This window comes from Pipra filicauda, unplaced genomic scaffold (genome assembly GCF_003945595.2).
Source record: "Pipra filicauda isolate LSUMZ 115617 unplaced genomic scaffold, ASM394559v2 scaffold277_size1012519_pilon, whole genome shotgun sequence".
NCBI lineage: Eukaryota > Metazoa > Chordata > Aves > Passeriformes > Pipridae > Pipra > Pipra filicauda.
This window is the reverse complement of record NW_024104395.1, coordinates 898,905-913,163: the sequence shown is the minus strand read 5'-3', so window position 1 is coordinate 913,163 and position 14,259 is coordinate 898,905. Positions and strand designations below refer to the sequence as shown.

Below are 14,259 nucleotides of genomic sequence, written 5' to 3'. Positions count from 1 at the left end.
CAGTTTTGATTAAATTTAAAGCAGAACAAATTCCCAGGTAGCAATGTTCTCTTAAATGCAGTAACAACGTACTGAGGCCTGATTAACTGAACAGCAGCTGCTAAATTAGGGCTTAAAAGAAAGCAGGGAGAGGGACACAGGAAGATTATTTATTGTAGTTTTCCAGAACACTAAATACTATGCTTTCATGAAAAACATTTTGACCTCCTTTACTACAAGATTCTTTGTACCAGCAGTTGGTGATGCTATGGATATCTTACAGATAAAAAGGATTTTGCTCCAAAACCACCCAAATGTCATTGTGAAAATCTGGGGTTTGCATGGTGAAAATAAAGCAAGTGGAAGAGAGCAAACATATATAGTATAATCCTCAGTGACGTTTTTTTACAGAAGAAAGGATTTTAGTGAAAAAAATACTTGCAATGTATTAGTATGCTTGGCACAGTTTAAACAACATGAAGTTGAAGTATATTTCAAGCTCATACTGAGCAGTTTCTGAAGAGTTAGTAACACATTTGCACTATAAATGCCATCTTTCAAAGGAAAAAAACCTCAACGTGACACTTGTGTTGTGAATTGCTCTACACCAATAGTCAAAGAACAAATCACAGAATCACAAAATTAGTTGGATTGGAAGGGACCTTAAATATCATCTAGTTCCAACCCCCCTGCTATGGGCAGGGATGCCACCCACTAGACCAGGTTGCTCAAAGCCCCATCCAACAAGGCCTTGAACACTTTCAGGGATGGAGCATCCACAACTTCTCTGGGCAACCTATTCCAGGGCCTCATCACCTTCTGTCATCTAATTTAAATGTCTTCTCTCTTAGTTTAAAACTGTTTTCCCTTGTCTCATCACTACCTGTTCATGTAAAAAGTCACTCTCCCTCTTTTTTTATAAGCCCCCTTTAGGTACTGGAAGGTTGCTATAAGTCTCCCTGGAGCCACCTTCTCTCTCCAGCTAAATCACCTCAGCTCTCTCAGTCTGTCCTCATAGGAGAGGTACTCCATCCCCCAGTCATCTTCAGGGCCTTCCTCGGGACCCACTCCAACAAGTCCATATCTTTCCGTGCTGAGAACAGTACTCTAAGCGTGGTATCACGAGAGCAGAGCAGAGCGGGATAATAACAGTGTTAAATAAGAACCACACAAGGGCAGCCCATGCAAACTGGGTAAGTCTAGCTTGGGATGGAAAACAAGCAAGTACTTCACCATAAAATGAGAAACAGTACCTCATAGCCCTTGCTTTTCCTCCCCTGCACTAATATCAGTACATTCTCTTCTAACTTTACAGTATCAGATTTACAGGGGGTTTACATTTGTTTGCTTTTCTTTTTTGTTTGGTTGTTTGTGGTTTTTTTAAGCCCATCTCTTGGGTTTGCAAATAAATGCCAGTCATATATTTATCAAAGAGGCAGACTGGTAATTGCAGGAAAACACCTTACCACTAGTTTGACCTGAGGTAGATAAAGTATTTGGCAGTACACTCCCTGTAGCATAATCTTCTACAATAGCTGGAAATATACTGGAAAAGGCACACAGGCATGTTTAAAAACAAAACGAGCCTACACGCAGGTCAAAATGTAACCTTGACTACTTTTTGAAGCAGTAGAGGGAGAAGAGTGAAATGAAGTGCAAAACTATAATCTGCTATCCAATCACATAAATACTGAACTCAGGAGATAGCCACTTATCATGTTTTTCCTTCATGACCTATACAGGGGGAAAAAAAAAAAAAAACAACAAAATTTTTGCAACCAGTTTGCTGGGTTTGGTTTTGTTTTAGCTTTGTTTTGCTGTGGTGGCTTTTTTTGTTTGTTTTATTTGCTTTTTTTTTTTGTTTGTTTGGGTTTTTTTGTGTTTTCTGGTTATTTTCCAACCTGTTTATATAAGGTACTTAATGGTTGGCTGAAAGCAGGCAAGCAGCTTCACAGACTGACAGCACCCAAAAGCTGCCCTTTTTAAAGCCAGTGAACACTTGGAAAGCTTTGGAATGCCAGAAAGTTGTAGCCTTTGGGTTTGGCTTAACATAACCATCCTTGCACTGAAAACAGCAGTTCAACAGACACTAAGCCTGCTATCTTCACATCTTGATCTGCTAGCATTAAGGTCTCACATTCACATTTCTGCCAAAGGATTCCAGAGAGAGTTGGGAAAGGTATTTTCAGTATTTTCATACTAAAAAAGAAAACTCTGCTGCTATACTAATGCAAATTAAGCTAAAGTTACACTTCTGGATGACACCATCCATGGAAAACAACCAGAGGAAATTATTTCCACCCCTGCTTATTTCAGCACTCACCTGGCTAAATAACCTTTGGGTACAGGTAGTTATCCTGTCATGCCACTTCTGGCATAATGCCCACGCAGTTTTCAGTGCATTTGTGCAGCACCATTCTGCAACTGTTGGAATATGCTGAATGACCAATCCTGCTTTTAATAAACAAATGGGCACAAGGGCCACTTCTTTCCTTTCTGCAGCAAGGAGACCTTCCCAAAGAAAAACTATTAGCAGAAACCATATAATTCAGCACTGTTAAAGCAGATGTGAGTGACTGACTCAGTAGCAAGTAACTACATGCAGCTGCTAATGGCAAATTTGAGGCTGCTTTAATCCCACGGAAAATAGTCAGGCACTACTGTGGAGATTTTGTATTAAAAAGATCTTGTAAATGACAGCTGAAATGTAAATTTCCTGCAAAGAGACTGCACTGAAGGAAGTGCTCACAGCTCTCCCTCTTTTAGTCCCATGTGCCTAAATGTTCCATTTCTTCAACTTGTGTGGTTGATATTCCCATTAGCATTCTTAAATTTTAAATCACCTAGAGGAATTCAGTGTCAGAATTCTGAATATACATGGTGATTTTGTTCCTTTTTTGCCTTTCAGTAATACACTTCAGTACCTGGGGCACTATAATTTCTTGAAAATGAGCTAAAGTATGCTGGACAATAAAATATTATAGTCAGGACCTGGTGCTGCGTAGCTGCCCAGTACAACTGCAACACAGGACTCTAGCTGGCCCCATTCTTCTGCTACAGTGGGAGGGCACTGTCAGTACATCTGGCCCATATAATCAGAGACAGAGAGGCTAAGAATTTGTTCTTTTCACCTTCCTTATATACCTGCACAATAAAAACATGTAGGTGCATGCACACGTTTGTCTCTGTAGGAACCTACCTGCCAAAAAACAAGATGAAACATAACTCTACTTTCCTATTTTAAAAAGGGAATGAGGAAAATGAGAGCAAATACCTTCACCAGAAACATGTTTTTTTGACACTTACCAAGAAGACAGATATGGCCTTAGCAAAGTTTTCTAAAGTACAGTTCTCAAATTACATACTCCTGAACCTGCTTGTATAGCACTAACATTGCATTATCAGTCTCCACTGCAAAGTCAATATCTATCAGGTGCCAGTAGGACTGTGCATCCAGTTCCAGTTGTGCCCTTGGAGTTCTCACCCAAAAGGCCTTTGCCATTATACACACACTGTGGCTGTGACAGCAATTTGTCTTATTTTACAGTGATGTCTATTTGTGGTGATTTGTTTTGACGTTTCCTTTGCCTTAGCACGTAAGCCCTTCTGAAGCACTCTGCATCCAAACACCTTTAAAATGCAGCCACAGTTAAAAATACAAGAAATACAATGGAAGAATAAAGTAACTCAGACTAAAGAAAGAATGGCAGTGGCACAGAAGATTACTCTTTCCCTTCCTCAGAACGAAACCGCTAACAAATAAAAGTTAAGAAATTCTACATAGTGCTGAACCAGTCTCCCCTTCCTTAGAGAAGAGGTGCTAGCACATCTGCGTTTTTGCTAGCTCAGCCATTTATGGAACAGAATCAGGCTAAAAATCATCACAGTCAAAGGGAATTTGACATATTCTCTAGCAAGAAATAATCTGTTATGTGAACAATGACAAAAGGAACAGCACCAATTATATTTTTGAAGGCAGTCTTAAAGTTGTGCCAGATCATAATGAGTTCCTGTTCAGAAACAGAAAATTCATCTAGCATTTACCTTTGTGGATAATCTGCAACGTCTTCCCCACAATATTGTGTTTTCACAAATTACACCAATCCTTTGTCAGGTATGTGTGTATAGTAAAGACAAAGTTTTTTTAGCTGTTGTCTCTTCCCACAAAGCATAGAGATGAAGCAAACAAACAGCTTCATAGATAAGGCAGATTGGATCTGTAGAAATGACAAGTTTTACTCCTGGCTCTTTCAAACCGGCATATTCTCTTTACTTCTTACTACTTCCTTCTGTCCTCCTCTTCCACCTCCCTTCCCTGAATCTTGAGATGATAGGAGGGCACTTCTGAAAACCCTGAATGAGGAGAGCTAACCATGGCACTTACTACAGAAATTGATATATTTTTTAGTAAAAGTAAGAGCAGAAAGTATGGCCTTCTTCAAAGCCTATAGAAGTAATGAAAGCGAAATCTGGTCTATACAGGTCACTAGACAACCTGTATGCCTGTCAGAAATAAGCAACATGATTAGCATCTGTCATGTTCAATCTGTTTTTTCACACTCTTCCCTGAGGAGCAGCACACACAAGGAGAATTTTATCTTGCTTTCTGATTTCCTGCTTTGCTTTTTGTTTTCAGGTACATGCTGATGAATACTTTATACTCTGCACATTGATAAGTGGAAAGCTCATAATGGACTTTAGTCTTGCTGGGAGATGAAACTATAGCTTTGGATGAGACCACATCTCTTGCACAAAGAAGTGTAGGCTATGCCAAAGAAATAGTTTTTATTTCAATACCAACAGACAATTTTCCAAAGAACAGGTTCTGGTTTTTTCCCAGACATAAAACCTTGAATCTAAGATCTTGAACTTGATTAGAAATTCTGTGAGAAGCCAGAACAGCATATGAAGAAGGGGTGAGAGGTACTCATAAGAGCCTGTGCTGTGCACAGATATGCTCTAGTTTTCTGGAGTAGCCAGTTACCATCTCAGGCACAGCTTCATTTAGTATGATGCATATCAGAAGATCAGACTGCTGTCTTCTAGGGAGGAAACTAACCACCTGGAGGTTGGGTAGGGATCCCTCTTTCCACAACTCCTTTCATGCTTGCACCTCTAGGATGTCTTTGCACTTCTTGTGTTCCTACTCATAATGTAGTACTGTACACCCTTCAGGGCTGAAAAGTCCTTCCACAGCAAGGATCCCTAATTTATAACAAGAAAATTTGCTAATGTCATTCACTACCTTTATACCCTCTGTTGCCAAGACCTTCTAAAAGGTCTAAAATCCACAACCTTCACACTCATTCACATCCCATATCTCCTTCCAAAATTTTCCAGTTTCCTTTTGCTTTTTCTACTTCACCCTATTTTCCCTCTGGTAGATGTGTGTTCTTATGTATTTCCTTTTCCATTCATAGTCCTAATAGTTTTTAAAATTCAGTTTGCTTTGCACAGGAGATTCAGACAAGAGCACAGAACCTCTGGTGGAACATGCTGTATGACTTGGAGAAGTTCCAAGTCCAGAGACCAGCAGATCTCCTGACCTATCACTTCTGAGGCTGCTAAACTTTGAATGAACATGGTAGTCATGCAACCTGCTGGTGAATTAAAACATAGTTGTGATATAATATGAAATGCTTTTTAAAATACCTAGCAAATATAGAACAGAAAATTGGAGATACAAACGTCAACTTTGGAAATGAAGTCACTGAGCCTACTCAGTAGACACCTATCCTTTCCTACTGACAAAATATATGTGTACTTTAGAGTGGACTGAGGCTGAATTATTAGATTGCTTGGGAACAGGGACAAATGCCAGTAGGCTTGGGCAGAATATCCAATGAGCATATTAAATGCATTGTTATTTCCCATTTAAATTTAAGATCATTACCCGTATCCCACATGCACATATACACATACTATTACTGCCATTAATAATAGTAGTTTATTCTGTCCTGGTAGCTTTTTGTGACTAAAACATACAGCAATACCGACTGTATTGTTGAGCAGCCTGAACATCTTTTTAATTGAAGTTTGCACAACATGGAACAGAACTCTCTAAAATATAACAAAATACCTGAGTTTATGTCACAGGTCAGGACTTTAGCTCACATCATTCCATGTCGGTTTGTATCAGCTCATATCAGGAACAGTATGAAATACTCAATAGGTCCAAAATCTATTTCCCTATCACTTCTCAAAGCATTCTTAGTGGGTATACCATTTCAACTTACCCGCTGCACCTCTTTCTTTATTACTTTATTTCATTTACTTGCAATAATGACACCTACTATTGGCAATTCTTTTTGCTATTTTGTTGGTTGACAGTGTGCCAAGGATGAAATCTGGTCCACTGTTAAACATTAATGTTGTTAGACTGAAGATGACCCTCCCTTCTCTAAGTACTATAGAGAAACAATTTGTCTCAAAGGCCAAACTCACAGCACAGTGCCTTCTGCAGTCTCCGGATTTTGATGGCTGTACGGTAGGCAGAGAAGCGTACGTTGTTCAAATCAGCTGAAACAGCAGAACAGAAATATGAGAGGCTCTAAATATAGAGTCCATAATTTTCCTTTACATATAAATCTTCACATTTTGGAAGAAGTCTGTTATCCCTTGTCTTCTCTGCAGTGAATTAATAGGATATATCAGAGCAAATTAAAAAAACTGACAAGTTGGGATCTCAGTCCAATCCATCTGCAGGGAAAGCCTTCTGACTCTGACAGTCCAGGACCTTAAGAGACTGGCACCCCAGAAATCCTAGAAACACGCTAGAAACACTAACTTGGCATATATAATACATACACATACAATAGAGTTTTACATACATGTTATGCACTGGTTCATAGTTTCTGGACAATTGCTCAAATACAGTATGTTTTGCAAATAATTTACAATTCCATCAGATAACATACAGGAAACAGAGGGCAGCAAATGTCACAGTAACAGAAAAAAAATGGCTTTTTAAGCCATAATTTCTATGCCATTACTTTGTAAGCAGTGTTTCAAAAGGAACAGTCAGATAGCTGTAAGATTTATTTTAGAAACTGGTACAGTAACGTTTTTTCCTCATTTAACAGTATTTTTAGCCTTTCCTTAGAATGGAAGATTTCACAGTAAATGCTGATGCTATCAGGGCACATCAAACTAATTGTATCATAATACAGTTTAGCCTTTACCAAAAGCATAGCTGCTCTAATTTATTACAAAAATTAGTTCCTCGCAGTCCAGCATCCTGGCTTAAACACAGAGACAGCCTATATCATTGGACAATTCCTTCTGAAGTTAAAAGAAAAGAAACAAGGTACTGCCTTAAAGCATACAGAGTATATTGTTCAGAATTAATATTAGCAAAAGACAATACGTATGGTACGACCAAGGCAGTAGGTTTCATGCAGAGTGTGTCTCACTGCAAAGTGGGAAATGCTGTTACACACAATTCATGGCAACTCAAACATGGTCATTATACAAAAGCAGCTTTTACTCATGGAATAAAAATCACATAATATTTTATTTTAAGAAATGCACTCACCCAAGGACTGGAACAGATCAGTCATTTTAGGATGATCCCAACAAGTTGTCTGTGTCTCATGACTACAAAGGAACAAAGTAATCAGAGTTTCAGGAAACACAATCACACTTACAAAGAATAAACCCCAAAGATATTCTGATTTTCTGCATATAAGCGGCAAGAAATCCCTCAGCACTAATTAAAACGCATAATCTGTGTCATTCAGTTCCTCGACTTTCTAATCAGAAAGTTAGACAGGCAATAGCCCACCCATATTTAAGAATATTTACTTTTGATTCTAACTAAGACTATAACCGTTGAACTCTGATCCTGCAGCTAAGAGGTAAGCTAATAAGGTAAAATGCAAAAATTTCCTGAGGCTGTAAAAACAATAAACATACTTGTAAAAACAATTAAAAAATAAAAAGTATTGAGATTTTATTTCAATCTTCATTGTATATCTGAGTACATGTATCAGAACACATACAATAATTTTAAGCTTTATCTGTACGTATTATCAAACCATTTAGGTTGGAGAGGACCTTTAAAATCATGGGAGTCAAATGGAAAGCCTAATTGCTGTTCACACAACCAATCAATAAGTATCTTCATTTATGGGGTGCACTCTACACTACTGTTCACAGAACAGAGATACAACAGGCAGCATCCCTTTACCTACTGTTTAGTGACGCTGTTTCAATTTATCAAGGTTTCAAGTATGCAGCCGTAGGGGTCAAAACATGTATTATGTCCACGGAAATCTCCAGTTCCCTTCTGTGAGTCACATTTTACTTGTATTTATCAATATTAACTGCTGGAATGATTGCACATTTTTACTCACAAAGTATTAGATTTGAATTAGATTTGCAAGATAATTAATCAGAGAAGTCATGTTAAAAAGATCACAGAATTATCTTTAAAAGTTAATGAAAATGAAATTATGCTAGGTTAGCAAATTTAACAGTAATGAGTAGAGAATGCCATGTATTTCACCTTTGTTTCCATCTGAAAATTGTTAATGTGCACACCTTTTTTTTCCCATGTAGATGGAGGGATACTCTGTTATAAATAATGACTTTAAATACCATTAAATGTAGTGAACTGTATTATCATTTGGTATATATAAGTGGCTGTACCTCAGTGAGTGCACAATAATTTATCATCAGTGTTTATTTTTTAATTGAGAAACCAACCAAGAATGAATCGTTTTATGCTAGGTGGTACAAAAAAATGGGATAGAAGGTTTTTGCTCTGAAAAGCTGCAGACAGGACAAGGTACCATAAAGGGGAGGCAGGCTCCTAACAAAGGAAGTGCTGAGGGTCTTTCTTTAGATTACCCTCTGAGATACATTAGTAGAAAGTGCATGAAATACGGCTCTGCATAGGGGATATGATCTTCATTTTAGAGTCCATGCACCAGTGTGACCCTTCTAGCTTTCAGTCTAGCCTAAGTCTTCAGAGACAGCTTCTCCCTGTCATCAGGCTTCACACTCTGTCATGGATCTCATTTGTCTATCTGGCATCATCACAACTTTGTGAGGTGTACTTCATGGAAGTTCATAGACAAAATTACGTATTTCCTATTAATACAGTAGGTATAAATCTTCTTTTCCTTCTTTGTGATTATCCCCTAGTAGATAATTGAAAGGAAGGAGAAGCCTTGCACATGATTATATTTAAACAAGAGAGATTTATACAACAACCAAAACAACTTCTGCTAGACCTTGATTGACTTTGAAATGCTATAGCAAACAGTCCCCAATTCAGAACATTAAAGAACATATTTACATCTGAACACATTTTTCCTGAACAGAAACTTTTATTTGATTTCAGTGTGATATCATCATCACATGAACTGCATTCATGTTTCACATTCAAGCCTCTGATATACTGCACTCCAAAGCTAATGCATGCCAGTATCTAAATCAGTGGGTTTGCACTTTCTAGATAGACACTTTTAAAACAGCACTATGTTTATCCTTGTCCAGAAAAGTCATTTCAAAAACAAGTTGCTTGACAATCATTTTCCTGGAAAAGGCACACCAATAAAACATCATGAAGCCAGCAACAAGAAAAGGATGTATCTAGGTTTGGTGCTTTGCCAAGGTAAAGGTAACTGACTACAGCATTCTCAAAAACCCTGGTGTCAAAGGACTACAGTATATTAGAAAGAAGAACATATACAGCTTCAGTAAATAGGAACAGAAAATATAATGGTTCAAACAGGCCAACTTATTTAATAACCTCAAAAGTACTCCTGAAGTTGACAAATGCCTGCACTATCATGTTAAGAGGGATGTCATAATTATCATGTTGCCAATTAGGATTGATTTCTGCTGACAAAACCCATTGCAACTGCCCACAGAAATGGAACCAATATGCAATCAACTTAATAAAGCCTGTTTTAAGGACATTGCTTCAACCCAACTTTCCTAAGAACCCCCCTCCAAAAGTCAAACCCCAAAACAAAACAAAAAACCCAAAATGCCAAACCACTGGTAATTTTGCTATCAACATAATAACTGAAAAGGATTTCCTAGGATTTTCTGAGGAAAAAAGAGTCTTAACTAAAACACCTTCAAGCTTTTATGTTAAAAGTAAAGGAGGTGGTAGGACTGTGACAGAAGTTATACATATATGTATACATAAAAATACATTTCTATTTTAAATGTTGAAATATTAGTGCAAGCACTGAATGTAAACAACATGCAATGCGGCTGAACCAAATCCTGTTTACTGCCTTAGAAACTACGATGCCAAAATTAGTCATGATTATAAAGACTTCATTGAATTGCAGCCTTTAATTCTGAGTTCCCTATTTTATAGTATTGAAAATACAGTTCCATGAACAAATCTATTTCCAACTAGTGGGGTGCTGTCAGAATCTCACCTGGGAAGTGTAGCAGAAGCGCAAAGTTTTTTTTGCTAGGTCCAGAGACCTCGTTCTTTTTTTTTAATTTTTTTTATTAAAAAAAAAAGGAAGAAAAAAATAGTTAAATACTTGGATAAATTCTCACTCTTTTCTTATTATCCCTCTGGAAATATACTCCATTACACATTCATAATGCTTAATTAGGATGTGGGTATAGTTAATTGCAATTTAGATTACATCTTCTAAGTAATTTATAAACCAAAATGCAATGAATTAGAACTTATTTTACTAATCAAACTTTACCCCTTAAATCAAGTTTCCAAGATTTAAGAACAAACAACAGTTTCATTATTGCAATTGTATGCTTTAAATACAAAGTGTCAGTACAACTTTATCTGAAAGACTAAAAAAAAGTGACAACATGCCACGCAAAAAAACCCCATTTTGTTTTTTCTTCTATTTTTTTTTTTGCTTAACGTGAAGCAGAAAATGTGAAGGAGATATCCAAAACCTTTATATCCTGCACTATCATCTTGTTTCTCAGTTTAACGCAGTAAATACCTGAACAGCTAAATTTTCCCTTTACAGAACATGAAATTTATTCCTATTTAAATAATAAACATAAAACATTTTTACGTTTCTATTTTAATTGCAAGAGAAATACATTTGTGCCAGACTGTGTACAGATTAATGTGTTTTTAAAACTTATCACTTAGTTTCTTTCTATGCCATGCAGATTGTGTGAGAAAGGAGGCTCAGTGAACATCATCTGGTGAAACTGAAAAAAAGGCAAGAGAGAATCCCCCCTGACTTGTCCACAATTACCTTAAAGTCAGTACCATCTAACAGATGCTAAATGACTACAGAGGGTGAACATGACTGTGCCAGCTTAATCCAAAAACACCTAGCAAGAAAGCATTGGTAACAGCTGAGCAATTCTGTACATAGATCCAGTAGAGAAGAGGAATGGGTTCAGAGTGAGTGAATCACCAGCTCAACGGTCTGTCCAAGGAGGTCAAAGGAGGCAGCAGCTTCACTGTTGCGGGCAGCGCTGCTACCATCACTGAATATATTCTATGGGTAGGTTTCACTTAGATACCAAAGCCAGACTACTCTGGACAGAGCCAAGCTAAAAAGATGCAATTGTAAATTTATAAATAAGAGCTATAAAAAAACTCATCTCACTGAACTTCTGAAAAGATTCAAAACAGGCATTTAACCAAGAGCAGACAAATGTTGTGAGTCTTTCCTTTCTATTACAACTACCCTGCCACTTCTATCCCAGGCCACAGTGATGCTTGAGCCAAGAATCACCTTCTCTTACAAGTACACTACTAACGTCAAGAACTACTTATAGTGAGGTGATGTTTCCTTTGACTGAAAGTGAAAAACAATTGGGCTCATTATTCATCTTGTTTGTAGATGGCACCAAAAAAAAAGGAAAGTTTTCAAGGTCTACAGGAACCCAGGTCACCAGATTTCATTCTGCACAGTGGATGGCATAAGAAGGTATTTCTGCTATCACAGAAGTGAGCTGGCCTACAGGGCAGTAACACAACTGGTATGAACATATTACACATTACCATCCACATAGTTTAGTCAGGGAAGAATTTAAAGTGTTTCACTAAGAAGCACTGTTTTTTTGTTAGTATCAAAAGACTGAGTTATTCAGAGCAAGTGTCTTCTAGGTCTCTTCTGACAAACTTATGGACCCCAATGTAAGCCATGCAGCAAAACATGCACCCATAAATATATTACCTGAGAAGACAGTGTAATTTAAAAAGTCTAAAGGCATTTGTGTAAATTTTACTAAATAAAAAACATGATAACCATAAAATACTCCAAATTACAAACCCCTCACATATTAATGGAGTGCTCTAAAGTTTACATGACAAACATTTGCCCTTACTATGCGTTTCTTATTCAGCATGTTTGGTGGCAGCTTTCTAATTATAATTGGCAAAGGTATTCTATTTTAAAAACACTTCCTGGTTGTAAATAAAAAGCTGGGGAACTGTGAGCATGTCACTTAACTTATGTTCTCTAGAAATAAAAGAACAGTCCTGTTGAAATGAAAGGATTAGGTTGTACATCTCCAGGTGTTTCAAGATGCCCATGGAGTTGTGAAAAAAATTCCATTTGTTCTTTTTCAGCTTTTTTCTACCAGAAAGAAAACTAGAGACAGGTTTGTAGGTCTTTTTTTATCATTTCTTAACATGGGCAAGGCCTGTGTTGATAATCGCTGGCAAACACCACAAGAAACAGTACTCTGGCATGATGTTAAGTTCCTTTCTGTTCCTGTAGTCATTTGCACAAAACACTACCTTAAATCAGGATCTTTACTAATCACTAATGATTTGACAGCACTCAACTCTGACTTTGCTGCCCTTGTCAAAATTCAAATGGCATAACATCTTCATAAATATGTCAGTGTTTTATCTAGATACTGTATATTTTCTTTTTTTCTTTTTAAGCCCATTAGAAAATACTGTTTTGTGGTGAAAAAAGGGTTGGTATAATGCATCCCCATGGTATTGCATCTTAGAGGTTGGTAGAACAATTTATATGCAGATATTTTGAAATCACTCCAGAGAAAATGTGCTACTGCATTTCTTTAATTGAAAACAAAGACCAGCACAGGAACTGGTAATTGAAGAAACTCTCAAAACCTCAAACCTGTATTACCTCTTTCTGTAAATCAGATTTTATTTTCCCTTCTAAGGGAAATACTTCCTAATACTTAAAAAAATGGGATTATGCATATAACTAGAATAAGGAAAAAAAATAAGGCTTTTCTGTTCCATTAATTGTCCCCATCTTCCCCATACAGGCATAAACCAAACATCAGGAAAGACTTTCTAAAGAGCATTAAAAAATGGAGAAGCAGAAAACATTTTATTCCTGTACCCCATAAAGTTAAACATGATATAGAAGGTGATAACATGGAATTTCTAAGATGTTCGTTATGTCAGCCTCTTCGCAGGATTACAGAAAAGTAAGCACGGCAACTATGGTGTTTGATATGGATCAATTTAATGGCTACATCAAGAAATTGCTCTCTCTATGTAATGTCCTGCATGAGATTAAACTTACTGTGACCTCTTCTGTATCACCCTTTTGTTTCTTCTGCACAGTACAAATATCTAATAACTTACAGCATTGAAAGGTACACTGCTGAAGAACACTTAAATTACAGTTAAAAGAATAAGAGTGAGAAACACCAGGGTAATTATGTTTTCTGCACATTCATCATGTTTTCCTCAAGGATGTTTAATTATTATACATGGTGTCTCCTTTATTACTCTGTTTATCTTTAGAACATTTTTATTGAAACACTATGTAATATAGGCTTTATTTTTTTTCATTTACTATTACGGAGGCCAAGGATGTCTCATTTGTATGATAGAAATAGTTATAAATCAACAACAGCAGAAAATTCTCCTTATTAAATCTCAAACCTTTACAAACCAATCTATGATATGTATTCAATGGCAAGTTTGCCAAACCTTTTGCCCAAACTTCACACTTTCATTACCTAAAGTGCATTGTTAAGTACTGTGCCTGCTGTGTTGTATTCCCCTCCATATGCTCATTAGTCCCATTCTCTTTTATAAATTATGAAAGACTATAGCTTTTTTTCCCAGCAGCATCAAGATTTTACAGTTAAGGTTTTCACTGAATTTTACTGTGACAGAAGACACAGACTACAGGTACAAAATATTTTATCAACTGTCATTAAGAGAAAAAAAAAAATCAAACGGGAGGCAAAAGGATTAAATAAAATTACACCAACAGAGGCAGCACTACTTCGCAACTTTGACTTACACAGTAAGACAATTAAAGAAAAGAGAGAGGCTAAATCATGTGTGTAAGTTCAGTTCACCATATTCACCAT

General features: G+C 36.9%; 1 protein-coding gene across 2 annotated transcripts in view; it reads right to left on the bottom strand.

Moving 5' to 3' along the window:
- UTRN (utrophin) overlaps positions 1-14,259 on the bottom strand; it is a 365,977-nt gene that overhangs the window by 56,938 nt on the left and 294,780 nt on the right. For both annotated transcript variants that reach the window (XM_039382610.1, XM_039382611.1), the window contains 2 exons: positions 7,514-7,575; positions 6,424-6,498 (listed from right to left, as the gene is read on the bottom strand). In XM_039382610.1, the coding sequence (XP_039238544.1) occupies positions 6,424-6,498; positions 7,514-7,575 (137 nt within the window). The remainder of the gene's footprint in view (positions 1-6,423; positions 6,499-7,513; positions 7,576-14,259) is intronic.